The sequence below is a fragment of the Pistacia vera genome, unplaced genomic scaffold (genome assembly GCF_008641045.1).
Source record: "Pistacia vera cultivar Batoury unplaced genomic scaffold, PisVer_v2 Contig147, whole genome shotgun sequence".
In the NCBI taxonomy this organism is placed as follows: domain Eukaryota; kingdom Viridiplantae; phylum Streptophyta; class Magnoliopsida; order Sapindales; family Anacardiaceae; genus Pistacia; species Pistacia vera.
In genome coordinates this window covers 179,721-206,763 of record NW_022195543.1, presented here as the reverse complement: position 1 = coordinate 206,763, position 27,043 = coordinate 179,721, and the positions used below count along the sequence as shown (strand labels likewise).

Below are 27,043 nucleotides of genomic sequence, written 5' to 3'. Positions count from 1 at the left end.
ATATATACTGGAGATTTATTTTTATTATATTTAAATAATCAACTCTTTTTAAATTCGTTAAAAAGTTTGTGAAAAATATTAAAATGTAAATATTAACAAACTTTGTCTTTAATAACACAACTGTTGATCTTAGTTTAGATAATATCAGGGCCCACTGAAATAGCCGTTAGAGATAGCCGTTCAGAATTCAAAATTGTTCTTTTGTAAGTGGGGGATGGGGGCGGAAGGAAAGCATAGAAAAATTCCCCCAATAAAGCTATTTATCTGCCCTATCTATTAACACTTGGATCCATGAATTCTATTCTATCCATGCCAAACTTTACTTTTTTATGGAATTTAGGAACACCTTGGAAATTATATTAGAGATTTTATAATAATTTTAAAGATTATTCAGTTTAATTATTAAAAACAATTGTAAAAGAGCATATAAATATTTCAAGAATAACCCCAAAATTAAGCCAATTTTTAGTTCTATCAAAGAGTTAAATGACGATTAAATTTGGTAAACCATAAATGAAGACATGGATGTTAAAATAAGAAAAGAAAAAAGAAAGAAGAGAAGACTTTGCTGTCCACGTTTGAGTGTTGGATTTGGTGGGCGATATACAGACAAGAATCGATCTAATAAGATAGTCTAATTGAAGTCTCGTTGGGATATCAAAAAAAGCTGCTAGTTGGAATTAGGTCACCAACACAACTAGTACATAATAATATAATGATACAAGCCAGGGAAGGGAACCCACTATTCTTAGCTGGCCTTCTTTGGGAAATTCAAACAAATAGCTGTTTTTGCTCACCTGTTTCATAGCTAATAAATAGCTTAGCTCCATGCTCTGCCAAATTTATTATACATTTCAGTGCTCACATGTATTAGCTACTTGGTTTGGTTGGGTATACTTATGGTGCTTTGACTCAAATTTCAACTCCCAGAAAAGAGAAACAAGGACATGTGATGTGATGTGATGTGATGTGATACATATCAGAGAAGAGAAGTACTCACAGTTTGTCTCACCCAAACATCTAATATATTCAACTCCAGTGAGCTTCCCACAATTATGTTTGCTTCCATTCTGAAATGAGAAAAGAAAACGACATTGAGAAATAATTAGAAATTGTCAATCCTTGTTTTCATCTTATTTTCTGTTGTAATAATAAAGTTAAAACTATGTTGCTATAAAACATGGATGTGCTAACACTTTCGGAGCATCGTTAAACTGATGCCCTACACTTGCACAACTTAGAATTATAAGAAACTTTGCTGACAAGGTCGATGACTAATAAACCAAACTCCATTGAATAGATAAACAGGATTTACAATAATCACCATTCAAATGTTAAACTGCATAGAGGACCAAAAGAAAATTCAACCTTGAAGAATTAATACATAACACTCATATTCCATAAGTAACACCTTACCCCTATTTAATGAAAATGCCCCTATAATATTAACAGATGATTTAAGGACGAGGAGCTGCCATCTGCTGCTTCTTTATCTTCTGCCCTTGCTTTACTAGGCTGTATCGAAAAGCGTCAAAGATGTAATCAAAGTTAATCTGCAACCTTCTTTTTATTCCATTCATTAAAAAATAGAAACCCATTTCATGAATGATACCTAGCAATGTAGCTTATAAAACTCGACACGAGAAACTTAGTTTTAACTGAATCAAAATGGATTCAGCAGCCCAAAGTACGTTCAAAATATTTAATACATGGTTAACAATGTCTTACCAATGATTATTGCAAAATCAAACATAATGGTAGTGAGTCATGGATGCAAATTGCAAGTACATAGGAGTGAGAGATTCCCACATATTGACCAATAAAGGTGAGATTAGACCAATTCTAGACCATTACATATTATATCTAGTAATTGTATATTCTTTTAAGGGTTGACAAAAGGCTTTGCTCAGTATTAAATTGACTGCCTAACAAGTTGTCATCAAGATAATAAGGAGAATCAGGGGTGCACTAACTTTTGCAAAAGCTTAGCCAGAACCCAACCTGAATAACATGACTAATCATGAAAATAGCAAATAAAGCAGAACATTAAACAAAAATGCTTTTAGATGTCAAACCTATAGAAGCAACAAAGAAATAAAATGGAGGACATGACAAAAGAATTAGATAGTCTGTAGATAAATCCATGAGTTAAATCAAATGGGATCAATTTCTAAATGCAAGGCAACTAGATGTATTCCAAAATGAAGTTAGATATCATTCCTTCAATTAGATATATTCCAAAATGAAGTTGGATAGAATTCTTTCAATATAGAAGCAACAAAGAAATAAAATGTGCTTTTCTTGATTATAATACTAGTTTTCCGCAAATGAGCTTTGCATTAGTCAAATCCAGCTTTGGAAATAAGGTAGTAAACAAGTTATTTTATGTTCTTGAATTTGTAAAATAGGACAGTTTTGAGATAGTTACTCATGACCCATCACCTTCTCATTTCCTCATTCATGCAGCAACATCAACAAAAATCAGACTGTAATTCCATGCTATCAAACAAATACCCTAACTTTAACCATCATAAGTTAACACTGAAATTGAATACAAAAAAAGGAACTGGGTTTGCTATCCTTCGGGCAGGTTGAAAGTACATGTACAGCAACCAGTTGTGGTTCAATTTGGCTAATTTGTAATGTAACCTTTATTCTTAATCTACTGTTGCCTCATTACAGGCCCTATCCTACCCCGTAACTTTCTAATCTATGCTGTGATTTCGCATGAGTCCCCACACCAAATGCAGAGTCAGCTAAATATTGTCAATTTGATGAAAGACAGATGGGCATTGTATCATCAATATATGCACCGCAAAGTCAAATTAAACTTTTTCCACATTATAACCATTACCTGATATCATGAGGTGTTATAAATATCCATTGCGATCCTTGGGCCAATGCAAAATCAACCAATGTATCAAGGCTGATTTTCCGACTAACAGCATCCTGGAGACCAAATGCTATGCATTAATATTCATGCTTTTATATTCTAACATGACACCGAAAAACCTAGTTCCTAGCTACCTGACCTTATCAAGCATAAAAACTACATACCTTTCAAATTAAACAGACAGATAGCTGCAGTTTATATTAAACCTTACCATAAACACATCAAACTCATCCATTGCTCGAAATGGAGCTTCAGTCATGTCATGAAGAGCCAATGCGAAGCACAATGTTGAAAATGAGCGTTCCCCACCTAAATAGCAAGCAATTAAAAGTAATAAAAACTCAAATATAAAAGCTTAAGTTAGTAGGTGAAAAAGAAAAAAAAAACCAAAAATACAAGTAGCCTTATCAATTTATATACTTCACTACTAATGAGGGAAACCTTTTTAGGGATAAGAAACTGTTAACCTTTGTTAAAGAAGAGATTGATAGGGACGTCAAAGGATTAGAAATCCACAAAGATATTTAAAAAAAAATCAGAGATGGAGCACAACTAATATGACATTATAGACCTCTGAAGTAGCTTTTGACTCTTAAGTATATCTTAGGGTGCGTTTGTTTCCCTGTTTTTGTCCTATCCTATTCATATTATTTCCAAAATACACATTTGTTTCCCTATTATGAAAATATTATTATATTTTATTCAATTTATTTTAAACCCCCTAAGTTTGTTAATTTAACTAAACACCCCAAAAAAAAGTTTAGAAATTGACAAAAACACCCCCACCCACCCACATTTACCAAATTCTGACCACCACGGCCTAAAGGTGGCCGAAATCTAGTATAATGGCGCACTACTGGCTAGATCTGGCCGGTAGTGCGATGATCTAGCCTTTTTCGGCCAAATCCACAGTGGATCTGATCGGAAAAGTCAGATCTACAACGGCTAGATCTTTGGCCGTAACTAGTCGTCAACGACGGCCAAGATATGGCCATCGTTGAGGACCAAACGCTGCCAGATCTGGCCTTCAATGACCGGATCTAGCCGTAGATTTGGCTTTTTCCGACCACATCCACGGTGAATCTGGCTGGAAAAAACCATATCGGCACACGACCGGCCAGATCCAACTAATACGGCGACTCAGACCACCCTCCAGAGGTGGTGGCCGGCTGCCGGTATTTAATGGGTGGGTGGGGGTGTTTTTGTTAATTTTCAATGTTTTATTACAGGGGTGTTTAGTAAATTAACAAACCTAGGAGAGTGATTTTGTTAATTTTTAAATCCTACGTCGTAATAACCACCCAACTCTTACTTTTTCAAAAATACTATCCAAAATACTAAAACAAACGCACCCTTAGTTTATGAATTAAACAACCTAAAAAATTATGAAATGGTATTTCATACACACACACAATGAAAGCCCCCTAGCATCACGCACACAGGTAACAATCTGTTTAATAAGCATGTGTATTTGGAAGAAAACCTGAAAGACCCCTAGTATCACGCACGGTTCTACTTGATGCATCCTGGGGCATCTTTACCTGATAAATATAATACAAAGCATCAAAAATCGAAGAAAAATACACACAGCAAGGAAGCATGAAGTAACACGATAAACAGCTTTACAGTCTTGCTAACTATGAGCAAAGCATAAATATAGAAATTAGTATATTATATATACACACGCAGATGTATAATATTAATATACATAATTAGTCTCATTAAACTATCACACAAAACAAGTATAAGCACAAAAGTATTTCTAATATAGGACATATAACTTACCTCTATGGAGAGTGTCTTTTCCTCATAACTAATCTTGATATGCCCACTAATTCCCTTCTTTCCCAAATGGCCATTAAATCTAATTGCAACGACAGATTAATTAGAAAAGCATTCACATTACATAAATATACCCTTCAATGAGAAAGAAAAAAAGAAAAAAAAAAATCAAACTGTCTAATGAATGTGATCTGGTTTTTAGCAATTCATACTTCCAAGTTAATTGACGCTTCAGAAGAGTTGCATTCCTTTGAAACTTGCTAAATCGCAAGTCTAGGGCCTTTCGGCAAGCCTGCAATTTAAAAAGGAGGAAAGAGTGAAACAAATTTAAGCAACTAATTATCGACATAAGCAAGGAGTGTAATACATGGTTAAAACAAAATCAGATAGAGAACATAGTAAATTGTAATGTTGCACATGAGCCCTTATTATTGACCTTAAATAGAGGAAATTTAGAAAAAAGGAATCACAACCCAATTCATCAAAGAAGAGAGAGAACTAAACAATCCAGCTAATTCAAAGGAAGGATCAATTTCCTTATCCCCAAGTGCCATAGCAATTTGCAGTAGAAGCACACATAACTTTCATCTCCTTTCCTTTTTCTATTTTATCTTAACAATTTAATCATATGGATATCTCCAAGACTTTTCTACGCCCTTTCAAATGACTTGTAATAAAAATTTCAAAAAGAGATATCAATGAATGAGAAGAAAACAAAACACTTGAAACGTTGTTATATAAATGAACTCTAAACGACCTTTAATTGATAAAGAGGAATAAGAAGTTGCAAATGATAGGGGTAAACGATGCAATTGGAACTAAAAAAGATGCTGGGGACCCCAAGAGAGCAATGTGCAGGCACCGTACAGCTAAAGGAACAAAGCTACTTAGTAGGCATTGACAGTTATCTGATTATCAATTTGACATAAGAATAACAAATACATACATACACTAACCCATTGAAAGTTTATATGAAGAGAATGCCAATTCAAAATAAAGATCAAATAAATGTACCACTTACATCCAGTTTTTCTCGGAAAGCTTTGTAAGTTTGCTGTTTTCTTGAAATCTTTCGTTCTTTTTCCTCATACAACATTCTGAGGTCCTCGATAGATTCAGAATATCTGCCCAGAACATAATTACTTATTTAGAACTGACGGATGAAGTTAAAATGACACAGTGAAAACTAATTACGCTCATACCGCTGGCTCTCGTGCTGCAGTCTCTGATTCAATTTGTTCAATTGGGCGCTAAGCTGTTCAGGAGTGCTCCCATCCCTACCTCCTAAAGCTTCAATTTCACTCTCAGGACAAATAATAGAAGCCTTTCGGCAACTGTCCTGAAATTTCAATGAGTAAAACATGAGCTATTAATTGATGCAAAAACAATGGCTTTTACTTTAGCAGAAAAATAGAATTTTAAGAAACCAAGTTGGACTTTGAAACGATAATATAAAATTTGATGTTTATCTCAAATCCACACAACATGCACCTTATGTAACACATTAAGCTCCTCATACTCTTTCTCTGCCTTTTCGATATCAGGATAAACCTTCTTGTTCATTACACTTTCATAGTGAGCCTTCTCCTGAAATAAAACTTTTGATTTATGAATATTAAAAGCAAGATGAAAAACAAATAAAACAGTAGAAAAGCACTTAAAAAAGAAATATATAAATAAATAATTTGAGAAAAGGTGAGGAGACCGCTTCAGAAGAATGTAGATCTTTTTCAATCTCCATGAGCTCCCTCTCAGCTTTCTCAAAGGCCTCGATCTCTTCCTTTGCTGACTCTTTAGTTTTATAATGGGCAAGAAAAAACATGTATAAATACGTGCATAACAGAAATAAACATCAATCCCAAAAACATTATTACTTACCACATAAACTCTCAAATGATAACTTCAGATTTTTAACTTTTGCTTCGGATTCGTTCACACTCATTCTGATATTTTCTATTGATATTTCCTTTTCTTTTATTTCCTCTTGAATACTCTAAAAAAATTCAAAATATAAACTAGACTTCAGTGGGATATAAAACACGGTATATATATTATATAACAAGGGAAGATTGAATTATATATTGAGTGAGTGCTGTGTAACAAACTGAAATTTCTTGACAAAGCTCATCAACTGTTGAAGCAGATGGCTGACTCGCTTCAGCAGCAAGTGAGTTCTTCACATCTTGCAAAGCTAGTTTCTTTGACATCAAACTCCGCTCTGCACTAGTGCACTTCCTCTACACAGTAAAAGAAGCAGTACACAATAAAAACGCTAGTCAAATTTGAATATATAGAAATAACAGAAAAATGGTGATTTAAACTCCGGTTGTTAAGATCAAGTAATTTCTGACTCTCTAAAGTGCAGCTATTCATATATATGGCCAACATGAGAAAAAAAATTTAACACATGCATGGAATGACAGATGTCTGTGGTCACACATGCAGCTGAACATGTACAAGAGACAGGCATATTTAATTAAAAAGAAAATCTACAACAGGCATGATACTCAACCAAATCTACTTGCCACTTTGGATTTACCTTTACACTTTGTAAATGATGCTGAAGATCCTGAAAAGTTTCTTCTGAATCCCTCTTCCGCCTACGGCACTGTTGAGCTTCTTCTTGTACATTTGATGCTTCTCTTTCAAGATCCTTAATTTTTTCATCATAAGAACTACAAAGGCGACCAGTTCTCAGCTTCTTGTTCGATGGCAGAATCGTCTGAACAGAACCACGAGAAAACCTACGGAAGGAAATGAGAGGTAAATCTTATTATGAAATTGAAAATTAAATTTCACAGGAAAATGAGTTAGATTCACCAGTCTATCACAAGTGCTTATACGAACAATATCCAAAAGCAACCAAAAATACTTGAATGAACAAGATATGAATAATCACAGTTCAAATAGAAACAATCAAGGTCCAAACTTTCATCAAGGACTCATAAACAATGTTATATAGAGGAATCACAGTAATGGTCAAAGCAATCAGAATATCTGTTTTAACTCCATGTTTATGATCTCCCTCATTAGAAAGAATAACAAAATATAAACCCCAATTTGTTTAGCATCAACTAATTCATTTGCATTAGAATTTTACCAATAGGGTCATTTAACTCCATTGCCTAAACTTCTTTGTAACTGTTTTATTCCCACCTTCTGCATGGTTTACCCCAGGAATTGTAATATAAACCCCAGATACCTTTCCGAATTACTACCTTCCTTGTCACCCAATCCCATTGTTAGACCTCCCATTCACAAAGTTTATAAGTATAAAGGGGGAAATAAACTAAAGGGCAGCGGGGTGTAAAAGACATTGCTGGCTAAAGTATTACAAGGTTCTAGTTGCTTAGGTGAGTGAAACTTTAATGTTGTTGGTAATATTAGGAGACTACATACAGTTGACAGAGCTTACTATAATTTTTAAGCAGAGGAAAAACTCTTTAAACTCTCATAAACTGCTCCAACTATCAATTTCACAAAAAAAAAAAATATGCTGCTAAATTGCATTTAGTGAATCCTACATGTTCCTTTTGTTAGACTTAAATATTAATGTTAGGCCAATTTTAAGTCGAGTGATTTTCTTAACATGGTAGAGGAGTGAAAGTTCTGGAGTTCAAATCCTCAAATGTAATGTTTTGCATTTAATTTCAGTAAATATAAGATTGGTTTGACCAATCTATTACTGTTTTGGTCTTTGGGCTGTTACTTAAATGTGAAAGAGTCTATTATGCTTAAATATTAATGTTGGACTCTTATTCTAATAGTTTAAACTTTCAGGTCAAAGAGGTTTCTTAAATCCTTCAAAATTTGATAAATAAGAGAAAATGGAAAAGATGAAGAGCACAATAATACGTAAAGTTCAACTCCTGACTTACATTTTGTGTCCATCTAAAGTGTAAACTTCCTTAAGATTTGATATTCTTTGTTCAAAAGCAACAGCTTTGCCTTCATCATAATCTGTAACAAGAACCTGCCTCTCAACATTCCCCTAAACAAGGTAAGCAATAATATCAAAAGATGTGGAATTGAATGAAAATTCCTAAAACATGTCGTTGAGCAATTAAACTATCACACAAAACAAGTATAAGCACAAAAGTATTTCTAATATAGGACATATAACTTACCTCTATGGAGAGTGTCTTTTCCTCATAACTAATCTTGATATGCCCACTAATTCCCTTCTTTCCCAAATGGCCATTAAATCTAATTGCAACGACAGATTAATTAGAAAAGCATTCACATTACATAAATATACCCTTCAATGAGAAAGAAAAAAAGAAAAAAAAAAAATCAAACTGTCTAATGAATGTGATCTGGTTTTTAGCAATTCATACTTCCAAGTTAATTGACGCTTCAGAAGAGTTGCATTCCTTTGAAACTTGCTAAATCGCAAGTCTAGGGCCTTTCGGCAAGCCTGCAATTTAAAAAGGAGGAAAGAGTGAAACAAATTTAAGCAACTAATTATCGACATAAGCAAGGAGTGTAATACATGGTTAAAACAAAATCAGATAGAGAACATAGTAAATTGTAATGTTGCACATGAGCCCTTATTATTGACCTTAAATAGAGGAAATTTAGAAAAAAGGAATCACAACCCAATTCATCAAAGAAGAGAGAGAACTAAACAATCCAGCTAATTCAAAGGAAGGATCAATTTCCTTATCCCCAAGTGCCATAGCAATTTGCAGTAGAAGCACACATAACTTTCATCTCCTTTCCTTTTTCTATTTTATCTTAACAATTTAATCATATGGATATCTCCAAGACTTTTCTACGCCCTTTCAAATGACTTGTAATAAAAATTTCAAAAAGAGATATCAATGAATGAGAAGAAAACAAAACACTTGAAACGTTGTTATATAAAAGAACTCTAAACAACCTTTAATTGATAGAGAGGAATAAGAAATTGCAAATGATAGGGGTAAACGATGCAATTGGAACTAAAAAAGATGCTGGGGACCCCAAGAGAGCAATGTGCAGGCACCGTACAGCTAAAGGAACAAAGCTACTTAGTAGGCATTGACAGTGATCTGATTATCAATTTGACATAAGAATAACAAATACATACATACACTAACCCATTGAAAGTTTATATGAAGAGAATGCCAATTCAAAATAAAGATCAAATAAATGTACCACTTACATCCAGTTTTTCTCGGAAAGCTTTGTAAGTTTGCTGTTTTCTTGAAATCTTTCGTTCTTTTTCCTCATACAACATTCTGAGGTCCTCGATAGATTCAGAATATCTGCCCAGAACATAATTACTTATTTAGAACTGACGGATGAAGTTAAAATGACACAGTGAAAACTAATTACGCTCATACCGCTGGCTCTCATGCTGCAGTCTCTGATTTAATTTGTTCAATTGGGCGCTAAGCTGTTCAGGAGTGCTCCCATCCCTACCTCCTAAAGCTTCAATTTCACTCTCAGGACAAATAATAGAAGCCTTTCGGCAACTGTCCTGAAATTTCAATGAGTAAAACATGAGCTATTAATTGATGCAAAAACAATGGCTTTTACTTTAGCAGAAAAATAGAATTTTAAGAAACCAAGTTTGACTTTGAAACGCTAACATAAAATTTGATGTTTATCTCAAATCCACACAGCATGCACCTTATGCAACACATTAAGCTCCTCATACTCTTTCTCTGCCTTTTCGATATCAGGATAAACCTTCTTGTTCATTACACTTTCATAGTGAGCCTTCTCCTGAAATAAAACTTTTGATTTATGAATATTAAAAGCAAGATGAAAAAACAAATAAAACAGTAGAAAAGCACTTAAAAAAGAAATATATAAATAAATAATTTGAGAAAAAGGTGAGGAGACCGCTTCAGAAGAATGTAGATCTTTTTCAATCTCCATGAGCTCCCTCTCAGCTTTCTCAAAGGCCTCGATCTCTTCCTTTGCTGACTCTTTAGTTTTATAATGGGCAAGAAAAAACATGTATAAATACGTGCATAACAGAAATAAACATCAATCCCAAAAACATTATTACTTACCACATAAACTCTCAAATGATAACTTCAGATTTTTAACTTTTGCTTCGGATTCGTTCACACTCATTCTGATATTTTCTATTGATATTTCCTTTTCTTTTATTTCCTCTTGAATACTCTAAAAAAATTCAAAATATAAACTAGACTTCAGTGGGATATAAAACACGGTATATATATTATATAACAAGGGAAGATTGAATTATATATTGAGTGAGTGCTGTGTAACAAACTGAAATTTCTTGACAAAGCTCATCAACTGTTGAAGCAGATGGCTGACTCGCTTCAGCAGCAAGTGAGTTCTTCACATCTTGCAAAGCTAGTTTCTTTGACATCAAACTCCGCTCTGCACTAGTGCACTTCCTCTACACAGTAAAAGAAGCAGTACACAATAAAAACGCTAGTCAAATTTGAATATATAGAAATAACAGAAAAATGGTGATTTAAACTCCGGTTGTTAAGATCAAGTAATTTCTGACTCTCTAAAGTGCAGCTATTCATATATATGGCCAACATGAGAAAAAAAATTTAACACATGCATGGAATGACAGATGTCTGTGGTCACACATGCAGCTGAACATGTACAAGAGACAGGCATATTTAATTAAAAAGAAAATCTACAACAGGCATGATACTCAACCAAATCTACTTGCCACTTTGGATTTACCTTTACACTTTGTAAATGATGCTGAAGATCCTGAAAAGTTTCTTCTGAATCCCTCTTCCGCCTACGGCACTGTTGAGCTTCTTCTTGTACATTTGATGCTTCTCTTTCAAGATCCTTAATTTTTTCATCATAAGAACTACAAAGGCGACCAGTTCTCAGCTTCTTGTTCGATGGCAGAATCGTCTGAACAGAACCACGAGAAAACCTACGGAAGGAAATGAGAGGTAAATCTTATTATGAAATTGAAAATTAAATTTCACAGGAAAATGAGTTAGATTCACCAGTCTATCACAAGTGCTTATACGAACAATATCCAAAAGCAACCAAAAATACTTGAATGAACAAGATATGAATAATCACAGTTCAAATAGAAACAATCAAGGTCCAAACTTTCATCAAGGACTCATAAACAATGTTATATAGAGGAATCACAGTAATGGTCAAAGCAATCAGAATATCTGTTTTAACTCCATGTTTATGATCTCCCTCATTAGAAAGAATAACAAAATATAAACCCCAATTTGTTTAGCATCAACTAATTCATTTGCATTAGAATTTTACCAATAGGGTCATTTAACTCCATTGCCTAAACTTCTTTGTAACTGTTTTATTCCCACCTTCTGCATGGTTTACCCCAGGAATTGTAATATAAACCCCAGATACCTTTCCGAATTACTACCTTCCTTGTCACCCAATCCCATTGTTAGACCTCCCATTCACAAAGTTTATAAGTATAAAGGGGGAAATAAACTAAAGGGCAGCGGGGTGTAAAAGACATTGCTGGCTAAAGTATTACAAGGTTCTAGTTGCTTAGGTGAGTGAAACTTTAATGTTGTTGGTAATATTAGGAGACTACATACAGTTGACAGAGCTTACTATAATTTTTAAGCAGAGGAAAAACTCTTTAAACTCTCATAAACTGCTCCAACTATCAATTTCACAAAAAAAAAAAATATGCTGCTAAATTGCATTTAGTGAATCCTACATGTTCCTTTTGTTAGACTTAAATATTAATGTTAGGCCAATTTTAAGTCGAGTGATTTTCTTAACATGGTAGAGGAGTGAAAGTTCTGGAGTTCAAATCCTCAAATGTAATGTTTTGCATTTAATTTCAGTAAATATAAGATTGGTTTGACCAATCTATTACTGTTTTGGTCTTTGGGCTGTTACTTAAATGTGAAAGAGTCTATTATGCTTAAATATTAATGTTGGACTCTTATTCTAATAGTTTAAACTTTCAGGTCAAAGAGGTTTCTTAAAACCTTCAAAATTTGATAAATAAGAGAAAATGGAAAAGATGAAGAGCACAATAATACGTAAAGTTCAACTCCTGACTTACATTTTGTGTCCATCTAAAGTATAAACTTCCTTAAGATTTGATATTCTTTGTTCAAAAGCAACAGCTTTGCCTTCATCATAATCTGTAACAAGAACCTGCCTCTCAACATTCCCCTAAACAAGGTAAGCAATAATATCAAAAGATGTGGAATTGAATGAAAATTCCTAAAACATGTCGTTGAGCCAAGATTGTGAATTGAGAGCCAACATTAAATTTAATTGTTACAAAAAAAAAAAAAAATATATATATATATAAACATGTCGTTGAGCCAAGATTGTGAATTGAGAGCCAACATTAAATTTAATTGTTACAAAAAAAAAATATATATATATATATATATTAATCTGACATCATTTAGTGTTAATAATACATGAACAAAGTGAAGCACAAAATATTTATATGATCTAAAGCATTTGAAAAGAAAAGCACAAAAAAAGTTGAAAAAACTAAAACATGAAATTTTCATTATTTCAACATATCATTTAGTTACTAAGATTTTAACCCAAGGTCCCAAATCGGTTATAGAAAAATAAAATCAGATTAAAATTATATTACATAATCCTAATAAATAATAGTAAATTTTTTAACAAATTCAAACAACCAAACATAAAATTCTTCTTGAGAAATCAATATGAATTATGATAGTAAGTTTTATAAGAATAAAGATGTGGGCATAATTAAAATATAATACTGAATCCAAAACAAAATTATGCTATTAATTAGTACTTTAGGATGAATAATATGTGAGTCCATTTTCATACAAAATTTATTGATGATTTTATGCTTTAATTAAGTATAGTACAATTAGGAATCACTAAAACCACCTCGCTGTCACAATCTTCCCCCCCCACCCCAACAAAAAATAAATAAATGAATGATAACAGTAAAAGGGGTACAAGAAACGTGTTACATTACCATATCCACCAAGACATTTATTACAGTAGGATTGTCGGAATTTAAAAGAGAGAGAGTAGTTGGATGTTTTGTCTGGGGAAGCATGTGCTGAGGCAATCTCATCCTACAAAAAAGAAAAGAACATTCTGAAGAGGTAAACTAATAATCAATCGTAAGACCTGTAGGCACTGGTCAAACTATTCCAGACAATAAATTGGTTTTCTACCTGGGCCTTGCAAAGTCATAAATGATAATCTGAAGGTGGTTATAGTTTGAATCTCTAGCGCAATTTCTAAGAAGAAGAGCATCTTTATGATCAGTAACAATAAAAGCATTGAGCAATTTCCCAATGGCTTGTTCAACTGCAGGAGCCCATCTATCNGGATGTTTTGTCTGGGGAAGCATGTGCTGAGGCAATCTCATCCTACAAAAAAGAAAAGAACATTCTGAAGAGGTAAACTAATAATCACTAGTAAGACCTGCAGGCACTGGTCAAACTATTCCAGAAAATAAATTGGTTTTCTACCTGGGCCTTGCAAAGTCATAAATGATAATCTGAAGGTGGTTATAGTTTGAATCTCTAGCGCAATTTCTAAGAAGAAGAGCATCTTTATGATCAGTAACAATAAAAGCATTGAGCAATTTCCCAATGGCTTGTTCAACTGCAGGAGCCCATCTATCTCCATTGACTAAGGTCTGCAATACAAGATCATTAAATTAAGATATCTTACGAAGTAATTATACAAACATAATAGAGTTTTTGGGCTTTTCGTCCAAGGAGAATTATTTGCTGCCATTTATATAGAGTTGTTCCCCTTCCTAGGTTTCTTTATTCTTAGATAACACCTAATCCACAGAAGTTTTTCCTTATAGTTTAATTTTATAATACAATGTTTGCAATTTCTTATTAAAATAACAAATAAAAGAAAATCACAATAAACAACGATTCACAAGTTATTAGTATACAAAGAGAAAACATAAACATAGAAATATATTTCAACATATCATAAAATGTAAACATCCAATCATAAAAACACAACTCTCTACCACTTACCACATGGGCACCAATTGGACCAATGGGCGGCCTTTTGAATCTATGGTGTTGTCTCTCAATTGCACGTAAAAGACTAATTACTCTATCTCCTCCAAAAGCTGTAACCTACAAAGAAAATGTAATAGCAATCAAAAGGAATGTAAATGTACAGCTAATGTTAAAAACAAGCATCTGTCTACATTCAAGTTCTGTCATCTTTTGATGCAACAAGACCACTAGCAGTGGTACCCACCTTGTTGGTTTGATTGCGCTGGAGCTCACGGACATAAGATGTTATCTCACGGTACTTCTTTTCATAATCTTCTATCTAGAGAACCAAAATTTAAATAACTTCAATATAAATTCATATAAGAAAGACAAATCTTTAACTCTTTTATTTGAAAGGCAAAACCTAACTGCCTGGGTAGCAGCTGAGCTAACATGTTACACCACTGAAAAATAAATAAAAATTAAAAAAAAAAACTACAATCACAAGTAAAACTAACATAACAGCTGGAAGGAAAAAAATAAAAGAAAAATACAAAACACATCATACAAAGACATATCTGTTAATTAATTAGAAAATAAAATTAAGAATTTTTGACATCTCACATGAACGTTTACTATTTCAAAAGCTTGTATAAGCAAAAACATGTATAGACACATTGCAATTTTTAGAGATCAGAACCCACCACAAGTCAGGCCCAGAAAAGATTGCAAATCCAAAAAAATAAAAAATAAAAAAACTGCCAACAAAAGATTACTCTAGTACATATCTTCAGCACCTTAATAACATTTTTGTTGTCGAAAACTTTTACATGTAATTTTACAGCATGGCGCTGATATATATGGACTCATTCACGGTTGTTACATTCTAGCTAGCATCTAGGCATCCTCACAAAACACAGGTTCTAAGGGTAAATAGGACACACAACATTTAAGTAAATCCAATTAAAAAGGAGATGATTACAGAAAATTTATATAGAGATGCTACTTTTCTGACCACAAAATATCAACATCAAAAGGATAATCGTAAGGAGCAGCAGATACAGAAAGATTATCAACACAAAAGAACAAGAAGAAACATCTTCGAACCTCATCAGCTATCTTTCTAATCTCATTCATTCCCTTTGACAGTTCCTCTGCTAAGGCACTCTCTTCTTCCTTCAAACTGGAATTCAATAGGACTTACTGAGATGCAGCAAAATTAAACTCAACAAAAAGATAGCATGTAAGTATACAAACATATGGAAAGAATAAATACACAACCTTGAAAGAGTTGAATTAGCAGAATCAACCTCATGCTTGAGTTCCTTTAGCTTTTCCTCTATTTCAGATTCTTCAGCCTAATAAGATTACGAAAATTGAAGATTCTTACAATTCAATGGTGTCTAGTGAAGTTAACCAATCTATCATATTCAGAGCCACTCTAAACAGGCAGAATAAACGGGTTAAATAAGTTAACGAATTAAAGAGTGCACCTAAAAGAGTAATAACAACAAGCAGAAAAAAGCCTAACCTAAACAGATAACTAACTTGTGATTTTAGTTTGACAGAAGAGGTTATTTCCAGAATGTGTAACAGATGACGAAGGACCATAGAACACTTATCTAATAAAATACTATGCCTAATACTTGTTTTTCACAATATGTGACTGTAGCCATAGGACCTCAGAACACTGATCTAATAATATACTATGCCAAAAACTTGTTTGCTCAGTAAGTTCTTTCTTTTGTAATCAAGTTCCATGAGAGTATTGGCATCCGCCTCATGTCTTTTTTTTTTTTTTTTTGTTGGCGGGGGGGGGGGGGGGGGGGGGGAGCGGGGGTGTGGTGTGGGGTTGGGTCGAAGGTGAGGGAGTTGTTTAAAGTTCTACCAAATAACACAAGAACACAAAGAGAACCCTCCAAAGTTTATTGAGCAAAAAGAGAAAGTGGAATCAGTTATGATAAAGCTGTGTGCGTTCTAAACTTGTATAAATAGATAGAGCATAAATTGTTTTGCGCAGCACTCGGTTGACACAGCAAACCTATTCTAAATGTGTCAAAAACTCTGGCCAACTCAAGATAAACCATATATACAAAGCTGAAAGAAAATAATACATCATAAAGATATGGTCATTATGTATGAAACATGAAAGAAAGATGCAAATCTAGCTAATAAATTTAACTATATGATCTCTTCGCCTTAGAAGAAACATATAAATTCTATCCTCTGGAATTATTTAAAGAAAATGAACAGAGAAATACAGATCCTCCATTAAATTGCTATGTCTTGCCAAACTCAAGTTACCAACCTGATTTAACAGCTTGCAATGTTGTTTTACAAACAAGTGTTGGTATAAACAAGTTTTGAAAGTAGAAAAAACTTGAATTTCAAAAATAATAAAAGACAAACTTCTGCAAACAAGTTTGAAACAGGAAAAATTAATCTATATATATATAATTCACATACCAAAACAATGTCCAGGTCTACTTTTCTGAACATAACTAGTGACCCAGAGAAACCAACCCAACCATTTGCTATGATTCCCACCACTCAGGAACCAACATTGGCATTCTGTATTTTTTAAAAATTTGCAGTATCAGGATATACACCAGCTATATCTCTTTATGGTGGTTTAATTTAATAATAAAATAATAATAAAATAAAAACACTTTCTTTCACGTATTTATTTCACATTGAAATCCCTTTTTAAGGTTATCATGCAATGCATTCAACTATGAAAGTCAGAAACAGAAATGAATGAAGCATCCTGCTCATGGCATGTCACATAAGAAACAAAAGCAAATACATAATAATTGAAAAAAATTTGACAAAGAAACCCAAATCTAAGAAAAGCAAGAGACTATAAGCATTATAATATAGGGGAAGAAAATATCACAACATTGGTCAGTAAAACCCAGAAAAGGTAAAGAACACAATATCAAGTCAGAGGAAAACCTGTGTATTTTTAACATGTTGCTCATGAATATCCTGGATCTGTTGTTCAATCAACTTAACACGTTTCACCATTTTCTGAATGGAAATATTTCTACGGCCATGCTCTTGTTCAAGCTCAAGCTTCTCTTTTGTTGCCTAAGAAGAGCATTTTTTTCCTTTAATAAAGATGTCACAAGAAACTTAAACTGATAAAACTAGAGAAATCTGACCAGCTGAGAGAAGACTGTTAAAGAACACATTTATATATGAGTATCAGTGCTTAAGAAACTAATAAATAATATTAAAAAAAAAAAAGGAAATAATAGATAATATATACATATATACACACATTGAGGCAAACATCTTCCAAATAGACAAACCAGTTCTGCATAGTTATAAGTTCTTCCCAGTAACATTATATTTGAAAGTTGAGAACTTGCCAATTAGTTCAAGCAAAGGGAAATACAGTCATACAGATAAGACTGAAATACAAAAATCAACACATTAAGCAAAACACCTCCTAAATAAGGAAACACATTCTGCAGTTATAAGCACTTCCCAGCAAATGAAAATTTGACCACTTAGCAAAGAAATAAATAAGGAGGAAATGCATACAAAGATTACATTAATGCAAACATCAGCTAAATAGGCCAAAAAGTGCTGCACAATTACAAGTTTAATAATGTTTACAACAGAAACTCGACCCCTGCAGTTATAAGCACTTCCCCATAACATCACATTGCAAATTTGACAACTCAGTAAAGAAGTTTTTTTTTTTTTTTTAAAATGCAGATAAAATACATATCAATGCAAACATCTGCAAATAGGCAAAAAGTTCTGCTAAGTTATTAAGTCCGCAGTGTTATTGGAAACTCAAATGTTTACCAAGGAAACTGATATTTATTTTCCATATCACTATAGGCCTAGTATCTCTTCTAGTACTCTATTCTATTTTTTTCACAGGAAACATATGAAGATTGCATGAATAGAAAAGTAGCAACAACTACTCAAAAGACTTGTAAAAGTGTTGGTATAATCTATTCAGAAATAAATAAGAGCACTGTGATACTCCTGCTGACTTGGCAGCACTATAAAAATAACCAAATAGATCAAAACTCTTTCCCGATCATGATAAATAAAGAAGAAAGATTGTGGGCCCCTTTGGTTCACTATTATTACCCTATCCTATTCCACTATCCTATCCTAAAAACCTAAAAATGTATTTGTTTCAATATTCTCAAAATCCAATTCTACTTTACTCAACTCACAAAACATTAATAATTATCTTTCTCGTAAAGATAACCCAACTTTACTTTTTCCAAAATACTATTCTAAAAAGTATAGAATAGTGAACCAAACAGAGCCTGTATTTCTACTTTTCTTGCACATGTAAGAGTAAAGATTGGGGTTGGAAAAAAATTAAAGCAAGAATTTGGATAACACGTTAACACCAACTTCAAATCAGAACCATCTGACTTTCAATTTTAAAAAGAACAAATATCCCAAAAAAATATATCCAACTTCAACATACCAAGGAAATAGATTGCTGCAACTCATCCTTCCTTCTCCTAACTTCTGATGTTTTTTCCACCATGACTGCAATTTGAGTTTTCTTCTTTGCAAAACAATCCCTTAGTAACTCCAATTTCCTCTATGAAAACCAAAAAAAAAAAAAAAAAAAAATGCTTTAACTATAACTAGTAGACAAATTTATGATCTAGCAATCAATAAAATATATGGCAGCCAAGTCTTAAGGATTAGCGATTATACCAATAAAGAAAAGATAATGCATGAAAATTTCCCCATATCACCTAAAATCTGATATATGTTTTACACGAATCAATACATCCATAAGACTTTCATGACTGAATTCACCATTTTGTATTGTTGGACAACCTAACATCATTTTCTAATATTAAATACATCAGCCAATAAGTCGGGAGGCACCAAAGTATGCAAACGCTAATCACATTCAATTAACTAAATTAAACAAAATAAACAAGAAGGAAACAAATTTATCTAGATAATATATGCTTCAGAAACCATAAAGCAAGGGCATTAGAGAGTTATAGGAGCCATAAAAAAGACAACAAGTGTATTCATAACCACACTTCATAGACTTAGTGAGACCCATAAGGGAAGGATCCATAGCTATGCCTTTGCCTTAGAGCACTGCCACTGTGTATTCGCTTTTAACATGGGAAAGGTTTAATAAAAACAAAAATGATCATAACATCACATAATGTGTCTCAGCAAGTGTTCATAACTCACAAGTTTAGCATCAATTTTAGCTTGGCAAGCAGGGATACGATCTTTCAGCTTTCCAATCTTTGCAGTTTGTTCCTGGAGTTGTCTGTCGACATCATATACCCAGGCCCACGCTAGTTTTTTCTTCAGTTGTTGTGCCTGTAGCGATATTTGTTCCACTTGCTCCATGCTTTTTATCTTTCCTTGCAACTCAAGAAGTTCAAGCTGTATGGGCCTTATTGCAGCCTCCAATTCAACAACAAGAGCATCGGCTTTATTCAAGTGTTCATAAATACTTTGTAAAAGATCATTAACTTGCTGGAGAAGTGTGGCCTTGAAGAAGAACTGAACGATAACAGAAACATCAATATAACGCCCATCTAACTCATTTCAGAATGCACAACTCATACAGATATTACCTTGAATTTATCTTTGTCATTCCCAGAATGCAGAAACTCTCTGCTTTTGTCTTGGCTCATTACTACACATGGATTCTCAACATCAATCTGTACAAGATAAAATATAACACTTTAAAATCAGAAGTCTGAAAATGTTGGTTGTAAGTTGAAATAGCAAAAGCAAATACAGGGAATATTATATTTCCACCACAGAAACAATGAGAAGTAGAGAGAGAATCAAGATGTGTCATTTCAAAGTTTGATGCTCCTATTAGAAACAAATAATTGTAGTTGCATGCTCTCATGGAAGATTACCCTATAATTCTAAAGGTAAACAATTTGAAAATATGAAAATTAAAGTCATCCACTTAGTATCATCATTTAATAGCCGCTGACTATGGGTCTTAGTTGAGTTTAGAATGTAAATGAAACCTTCCTGCAGATGGAAGCATAAATATTAACTGAACATGTCCAGCATGATCAACAGATATTTTATAATTTTTTTTCAAACTTTCACAAGCCAACAGAAAAATCTAGATGATGGAAAAGTTGATCCTTCCAAATAGCCACAAATTGAGAAGCAAGGAAGTATCAACAAAGTAGAGGTTGAAGAAAGTGGAAGACATCTAAAAGTAAAAATGGTCTGTCACTATACAATATTTTCTTAAAACTCCAAGACTTGACTTTCTAAACGAAAAACTTCAGCTAAACATACAACCTTAAAGTCCTAGCTGCTGATCACGTCTATCTAATATTAATCCAATGTTATTCTATATCAACGGGCCATCCAACTTAACTTCCCATGCAGGCACTCCCAATTACAATATACAATCAAAATATCATGTCCTCAAGACTCCCATGTGCCCAAGAAGCAAGAAAAAAAAAACGCCAACTGACCAAGGAATCAATATTCGTTGACTTCATTATCTAACAGAACTCACATATACGAACAAATTTGCCAAATGACAACAATGCAGAAAAAAAAAAAAAAAAACAAATAAGCATTATCCAGAATACTCACATTAAAATGATCTACTAGTTCAGAAAGCTCTTGTCTGCGACTGGCCACTCGTTTCCCTGTCAAATATCTCAGACAGAAAACAGTATCAATGAAACACCACAACCTCACATCATTCATCCAGCACTAGAAGAGAACCAAACCAGGCTACTGAAAACAAACTTTAAATTAAGATAAAGCAACAAAGGTAAAACATAAACATAAAAACAAGCATATGATTTAAACCTTGGTGATCCTTTAAAACAGTGGTGCCGCTAGATTCAGTAATCCTGCGCTCTATAGTGATGGAAGGACCATAAATTTCTGGCTTAAATGCATCGCCTCCTTGATTTTTTAATTCAACTTGAACCAAAGCATAGCTGGATTAAAACAAAACACATTTAAACATTTTCCACAACATATAGCCATCGGTTATTTCGACTAAACTCTTCAAACCTGCAACCAGTTTTGATAAAATCCTTCAAAGTAGAAGCCCTTTGAGTCCCTTTTGCTCGGCATCCGAACGCAATACATAGAGCAGTTAATATAGCACTTTTACCACCTGTAAACACAACAAAGCAAACGACATGTCGTGTTGTCCATTAACTAAAACAAATTTCTCTTAAAAATTCTATAAACAAAACCAAAAAGCACCAAAATCACTACTCGATAAACAATATAAATATACATTGGGGAGAGAGAGACAGTACTTCCGTTTTGACCGGTGATGAAATTGACCCACTCGCCAAGCTCGATTTGGAGGCTACTGTGGCACATGAAATTCTCTAATCGGATCCGGGTTATTATACCCGCTCCGGATTGCTGGAAGCTGTAAGATGATTCGGGGTAAACCCTCGAATCACTCATGGCTTGGTATCTCCAGAATTTTTTACTTCTTTTTTTTTTTTTTTTTTTTCTTTCCTCGGAAGCCCTAGAAATTTAGAAGGAAAATACAGAGAGTGCGAGAGTACGATTAGCCTGGAATTGGGAGTGTTTATGGCGGGAAGGGAGAAGTAGTGTGTATGTGTCAAGTGTGCGTGTCAGTGAAGGTCGTACGTGGGAGGCTTGCCTGACTTTATTAAGGGCCACGGACCATGGGCTATCAAGTTTCATAAAGTGGGTTAGGACTTAGGAATAGGTTGATGCTAAATGGCCCCCAATAAATGTCTTTTCAAGCCTCAACAATAAAAATTTTTGCCTAATTTTGACAATAGTATCCTTACAAAACATTCATCCTCTTTGTTTACCTTTTCTAACTTTATTCTATTCTATTATCCAATCCAAAAAATAAAATAGTATTTCTTTTAATATTATTCAAAATTCAATTATATTTTATTTAACTCAAAATATTTAACAAATATTTTTCTCAATAAAAGTTTAAAAATTAACAAAAACATCCCCACCCACCCAAGCAACAGTCGCCCCCCACAACCACCTCCAGAACAACGTATGATCGACAAGATCTGGCTGTGTTATTCTAATCACTTTCGGCCACCGTCCGACAGTGGTGGCTAGTTGTCGTTAATCAGTTGGGTGAGTGGGGGTATTTTGTTAATTTATAAACTTTTATTATTTGGGGGGGGGTAATTAGCTAAATTAACAAATATATGTAGTTAAAAAATTTTAAATATTTTCAAAAAATATACCAAACACATTCTCATCATTTTATCATATTTGATTAAATCTTATCCTATTCTATTCAAAATTTAATATTATTCAAAAAAAAAAAAAAAAAAAGTGTACCAAACGGATATTTCCCCAAAAAGAATGTTATACTAGAATTTTTAAAATTTTCCTCTTCCATTTCAAGTCAATTAAAAGCATCCAAACCATAGCCTCTACCCACTTTAAAATTTATCTTCTTCCAATATTTTTTGATGGATAAAGAATTATGATCTTTTTTAAAACTTCAAAATGAAATAATATTCATCAAAATCTTTTTTTTTCTCCACAACTCAAACATTTGATCTCATTATGTAATTATAACTCAAACTTCATTTTGAAATTTATTTTAAATGGAGGCTAATAAGATGTTATTAACCTTTTTTTTTTTTTTTTTTTTTAACTTTCACATCATTCACCTTTGTTAATTAATTTAATTTTTGTAATTACACCATTTCACTTCTTGTGTCATGTATTAGTATTATGCATATGAAAAAGTTATATATTGTTGTAAATTTTGCTATAACAATATGAGAATCAAGTGAATGTGAAGGAAATTACAATGAAACCCTTCGATTAGTTTTTCAACAGTAATCCCTTATCTACTATCTATTACGTTTTAGTCCCTATTATTATATTATATTTCTACAATTATTACATAATAAGTTATCAGCACGAGTAGCTTGGGTACGTTTCTACACTATTTTTATTAAATGTTTAATTTATACATATTGTTTATTATAACTATCCTTATGAGTATGATCTATGGTTTGCAATATTAAATTGGACCTTCCATATAAAAAAATAAGTTTAGTTTATAATAATTGATGCATGTATCTTTTGAAATTATAATTTTAACCGTATCCCATTTACAACTTGAAGTTTGCAAAATTACGGAAATTTATGGACATGAAATCCTAAATGTCAAATAAAACGTGAAGTTTTAAAATCGAAATGATATTCGAACTAAAGTTTTAAATGTCAAATATTTAAAGCTCAAAGTTTTAGATACCAATCGTTGAAGTACAAAATGGAATGCAAATAATATGTTTCTTTAATTATGAAACAATATTACGTTACCTTATTCTAAGAGATTTTAGATATTATTACAATATTATATTGGTTCACCCCGAGCCTCGGATAGAGCTATATTTAGGCGCCATGGCCACTTCCAGCCTCTGGAACTTCTTAAAAACTTGTATAAAAATCTATCAATTTAGTCCTTTCAATTAAGTTTTTCTTTTTGCCCCCTCAGTTTCAAAACTGAACACCTTGGCCCCAATAAATGTAACTTTTTCTGGCCCCATCAATCATTGACTATTTTTGGCCCCCAATATAAATTTCTTGACTCCGCACTGGTCTCAAGCTTTAGTTTATTCATTTAAAAATAAAAATAAAAAAATCATAATATTTCAATTCAATTTTGTTTTACCATAAATATTCATTTGAGCTATCATAAAAATATATTAGTCTAACACACTTATCGTATTTTAATATTTTGTAAAACATATGAATAGTGATGGAGTCAGGAATCTTTTCGAGGTCCAAGTGCAATGTTCAACCAATGAATTTAGGAAGTTGGCCTTTAGGGGGTGCTTGGTTTTTTTTTTTTTTTTTTTTTTTTTAATTTTATTTTTAAGATTACTGAGATAATGTCATCTTATATTACTAGATTACCATATTTGGTTGTCAAGTAATATAAGATTTGATAATTTTTTAAAATCAATAGTAATTATTGTTGATAATATAGGTGATAATCTAATTACCTCTATTTTCTTAGGTATTTTAAGAATTTTTGGTAATTTTAATTTTGTTACAATTTTACCCATTATTAATTAATTTTTTTTACAATAATACCCTTATTTTGAGATTAATTTACATGAACCTGTCATTACAGTTTTACCCATAATTAATTAAGTTTTTTGGACAACAATGTTCTTGTATTTAAAACAAATTGCAGGTCACCCAAGACCACCACCACCTGCTAGCAACCACCACCAGCCATCGTCGATCGACGTGACCGGAACGACATGCTTGGGGTGGGTGGGGGTGATTTTGTTAGAAATTAAACTTTTATGTGGCTAAGGTGTTTTAGTAAAATCTTAAATGTATGGGATTAAAAGAAATGATTCAAACAATAATAATAAAAATAATATTATATTAATATTAAAAATGAGGGCAATTTAGTAATCTATATAACATATCTACTAATTTATTCCAATTTAACCAAACAAATTTCCCTAAACATTCCCAACAATCTTCAAAGTAATCTATATTTTCATTAATGTAACATTCTCCAAAACAAACACACCCTTAGGGGTTAAAGTTCAATTTTAACAAATAAGGGGACCAAAAATACTTAATAAATGAAGGATGTTTTTGTCATTAAACAAATAAGGGCACCCTTAGGGGTTAAAGTATCGATTTTTTATTTATTGGGGGAGTTTGTTAATGAAGGATGTTTGTGTCATTAAGCAATTAAGATAAAGGCAAAGTGAAAATAAAATACAACTCAAGTAGTGACATTAAATTGCAAAAAAGAAAGTGGTTAAGTTCCAATATAAAACCCTAAAATTTGGTTAAATAAGTAAATCTCTGTAAATAAATTTATTAAATTATATATATATTTTTTTATCCTTTTATGAAATAAATATATTAACTTTATAGTATGGCTCACCGTGATACTATAGAATCTCCTCTAATAATCAAATTAATTCAATCTCTTTAGGGAGATAATCACCATTGACTTGTTCTTGAAAAAAAATCAAACGACCCAGAATCAAGTTTGTGACATGTGCACTACACACATGCTCACCATTTGTCTCATCGCTCTCTATTATTATTTCTGTTGTAAGTTTTATTTGGTAAGGATCACAGTTACTGCGAACCTTCTGTTTTTCTGCCTCTAGTGAAGGAATGCTTGTCACCTACTCCCTTTAAGATCCCATTCTCCACTCGGTCTCTTCATTTCATTTATATATATACCCAAAGAAACACAGTATGGAAGAGGTATAGTCTGTTTGTTTACGTACGTTTGATCTCAATCCATGGACAAACATAGAATCTGCAAGATCTGTAACAGACGTTTTGCTAATGGCAAAGCCATGGGAGGTCACATGAGATCTCATTTAACCAAACTTCCTATTCCTCCAAAACCTAATAATATTCACCCTTCTCCTGTTTTTACTCTCAAGTCTCCATCTCCATCTTCTTCCTTGAGTATTCACTCATTCAAAGATCACATGCAAACCTATCGATCTGTTAACCGTGATCACTCCGATGTTGTTATGCGTGATGATGGAGAAAGCGAGGCTGAGGCCGAGGCTGAGTCATCCAGAAACCCAACAAAGAGAAGATCTAAAAGGCGGCGAAAAGCGGTGCTGGAAGTGGTTGGGCCACACCCATCTAAGCCAGAATCGGTAAGTTCAGTTACTGAAAATTTTACTGTAGAAGAAGTTGCAATTTGTCTTTTAATGCTTTCAAGGGATAAATGGCCTGAACCAGAAGAAGACAAAGTAAAAGTGAATCATCATAAATACATAGGTGAAGATGAAAGTGATAGTACTGATGAGGATGAATCGTTTTGTGTGACTCCTCGTGTTCATCAGGCGTTAAGTACTAATAGCAATAAGTATAAGTGTAATACATGCAAGAAAGGGTTTCGATCTTATCAAGCACTAGGAGGACATAAAGCAAGTCACAAGAAGATCAAAACTCATCTTATAAAGGGATCACTTGAAGATGATGTTACTCTTTTAAATCCAAGAGTTTTTAAGTGTACAGTTTGTGATAAAGTGTTTGAGTCTGGTCAAGCGCTCGGAGGACACAAGAAAGTTCACTTCACTTACTTAACAAAATCTGGTGAAAAGCTTTTAGATCTTAATTTACCAGCGCCAGAAGATGATAGTGAAGTAAGTCAAGTTTAGCTGATGAAGAATTAAGTGTTGATTCAAACAAATTATAGGGCTTATAATTTTGTATGTATACTTGGTTCTTGTAGCAAATTTGATACACAGTTTAGTATTTTATTATTATTATTATTTTGAATCAATGGCTGCATGAGCTTAATGAATCTGGTAAATTGGTAATATCCATTGTATGTACAAAAGGTTTAGGTCTCTTTAATTAGTTGGTCAAAAAGGGGCTCTTCAGTTCTGTAAAAAAATTAAATAGTTGCACCTATAAATGGAGATAACAGGAATTATATATG

The 27,043-nt window shown here is 32.9% G+C and overlaps 2 protein-coding genes across 2 annotated transcripts; one reads left to right on the top strand and one right to left on the bottom strand.

Moving 5' to 3' along the window:
- Positions 1 to 543: 543 nt before the first annotated feature.
- On the bottom strand, positions 544 to 22,038 carry LOC116124021 (structural maintenance of chromosomes protein 6B-like). Its single transcript, XM_031409738.1, has 29 exons — positions 21,882 to 22,038; positions 21,628 to 21,733; positions 21,418 to 21,551; positions 21,196 to 21,251; positions 20,196 to 20,282; positions 19,801 to 20,121; positions 19,061 to 19,180; positions 17,551 to 17,685; positions 15,877 to 15,953; positions 15,703 to 15,778; positions 14,861 to 14,935; positions 14,629 to 14,733; positions 14,101 to 14,270; positions 13,596 to 13,698; positions 12,681 to 12,793; positions 11,342 to 11,546; positions 10,908 to 11,039; positions 10,681 to 10,795; positions 10,508 to 10,593; positions 10,292 to 10,387; positions 10,003 to 10,139; positions 9,822 to 9,924; positions 9,013 to 9,092; positions 8,803 to 8,881; positions 4,377 to 4,434; positions 3,105 to 3,202; positions 2,855 to 2,949; positions 1,417 to 1,515; positions 544 to 1,070 (listed from the first exon to the last, which is right to left on the bottom strand). Exons 1-28 carry the CDS (start codon positions 22,036 to 22,038, stop codon positions 1,458 to 1,460), a joined length of 3,177 nt encoding a protein of 1,058 aa, XP_031265598.1. The 3' UTR covers positions 544 to 1,070; positions 1,417 to 1,457.
- A 3,842-nt stretch (positions 22,039 to 25,880) lies between these two features.
- LOC116124035 (zinc finger protein ZAT9-like) lies at positions 25,881 to 26,759 on the top strand. Its single transcript, XM_031409749.1, has one exon. It carries the CDS (start codon positions 25,881 to 25,883, stop codon positions 26,757 to 26,759), a length of 879 nt encoding a protein of 292 aa, XP_031265609.1.
- Positions 26,760 to 27,043: the final 284 nt, after the last annotated feature.

What these genes read in the sequence shown, in the direction of transcription:
- LOC116124021 (XM_031409738.1), bottom strand. Translation starts at nt 22,038, where the DNA reads ATGAGTGATTCGAGGGTTTACCCCGAATCATCTTACAGCTTCCAGCAA. An exon ending in TTAGAAAGATAGCTGATGAG is followed by an intron (nt 14,936 to 15,702) that starts GTTCGAAGATGT and finishes TTGGTTCTCTAG; the next exon opens with ATAGAAGATTATGAAAAGAA. An exon ending in TGATACTAGGGGTCTTTCAG is followed by an intron (nt 3,203 to 4,376) that starts GTTTTCTTCCAA and finishes CTTGCTATTTAG; the next exon opens with GTGGGGAACGCTCATTTTCA.
- LOC116124035 (XM_031409749.1), top strand. Translation starts at nt 25,881, where the DNA reads ATGGACAAACATAGAATCTGCAAGATCTGTAACAGACGTTTTGCTAAT.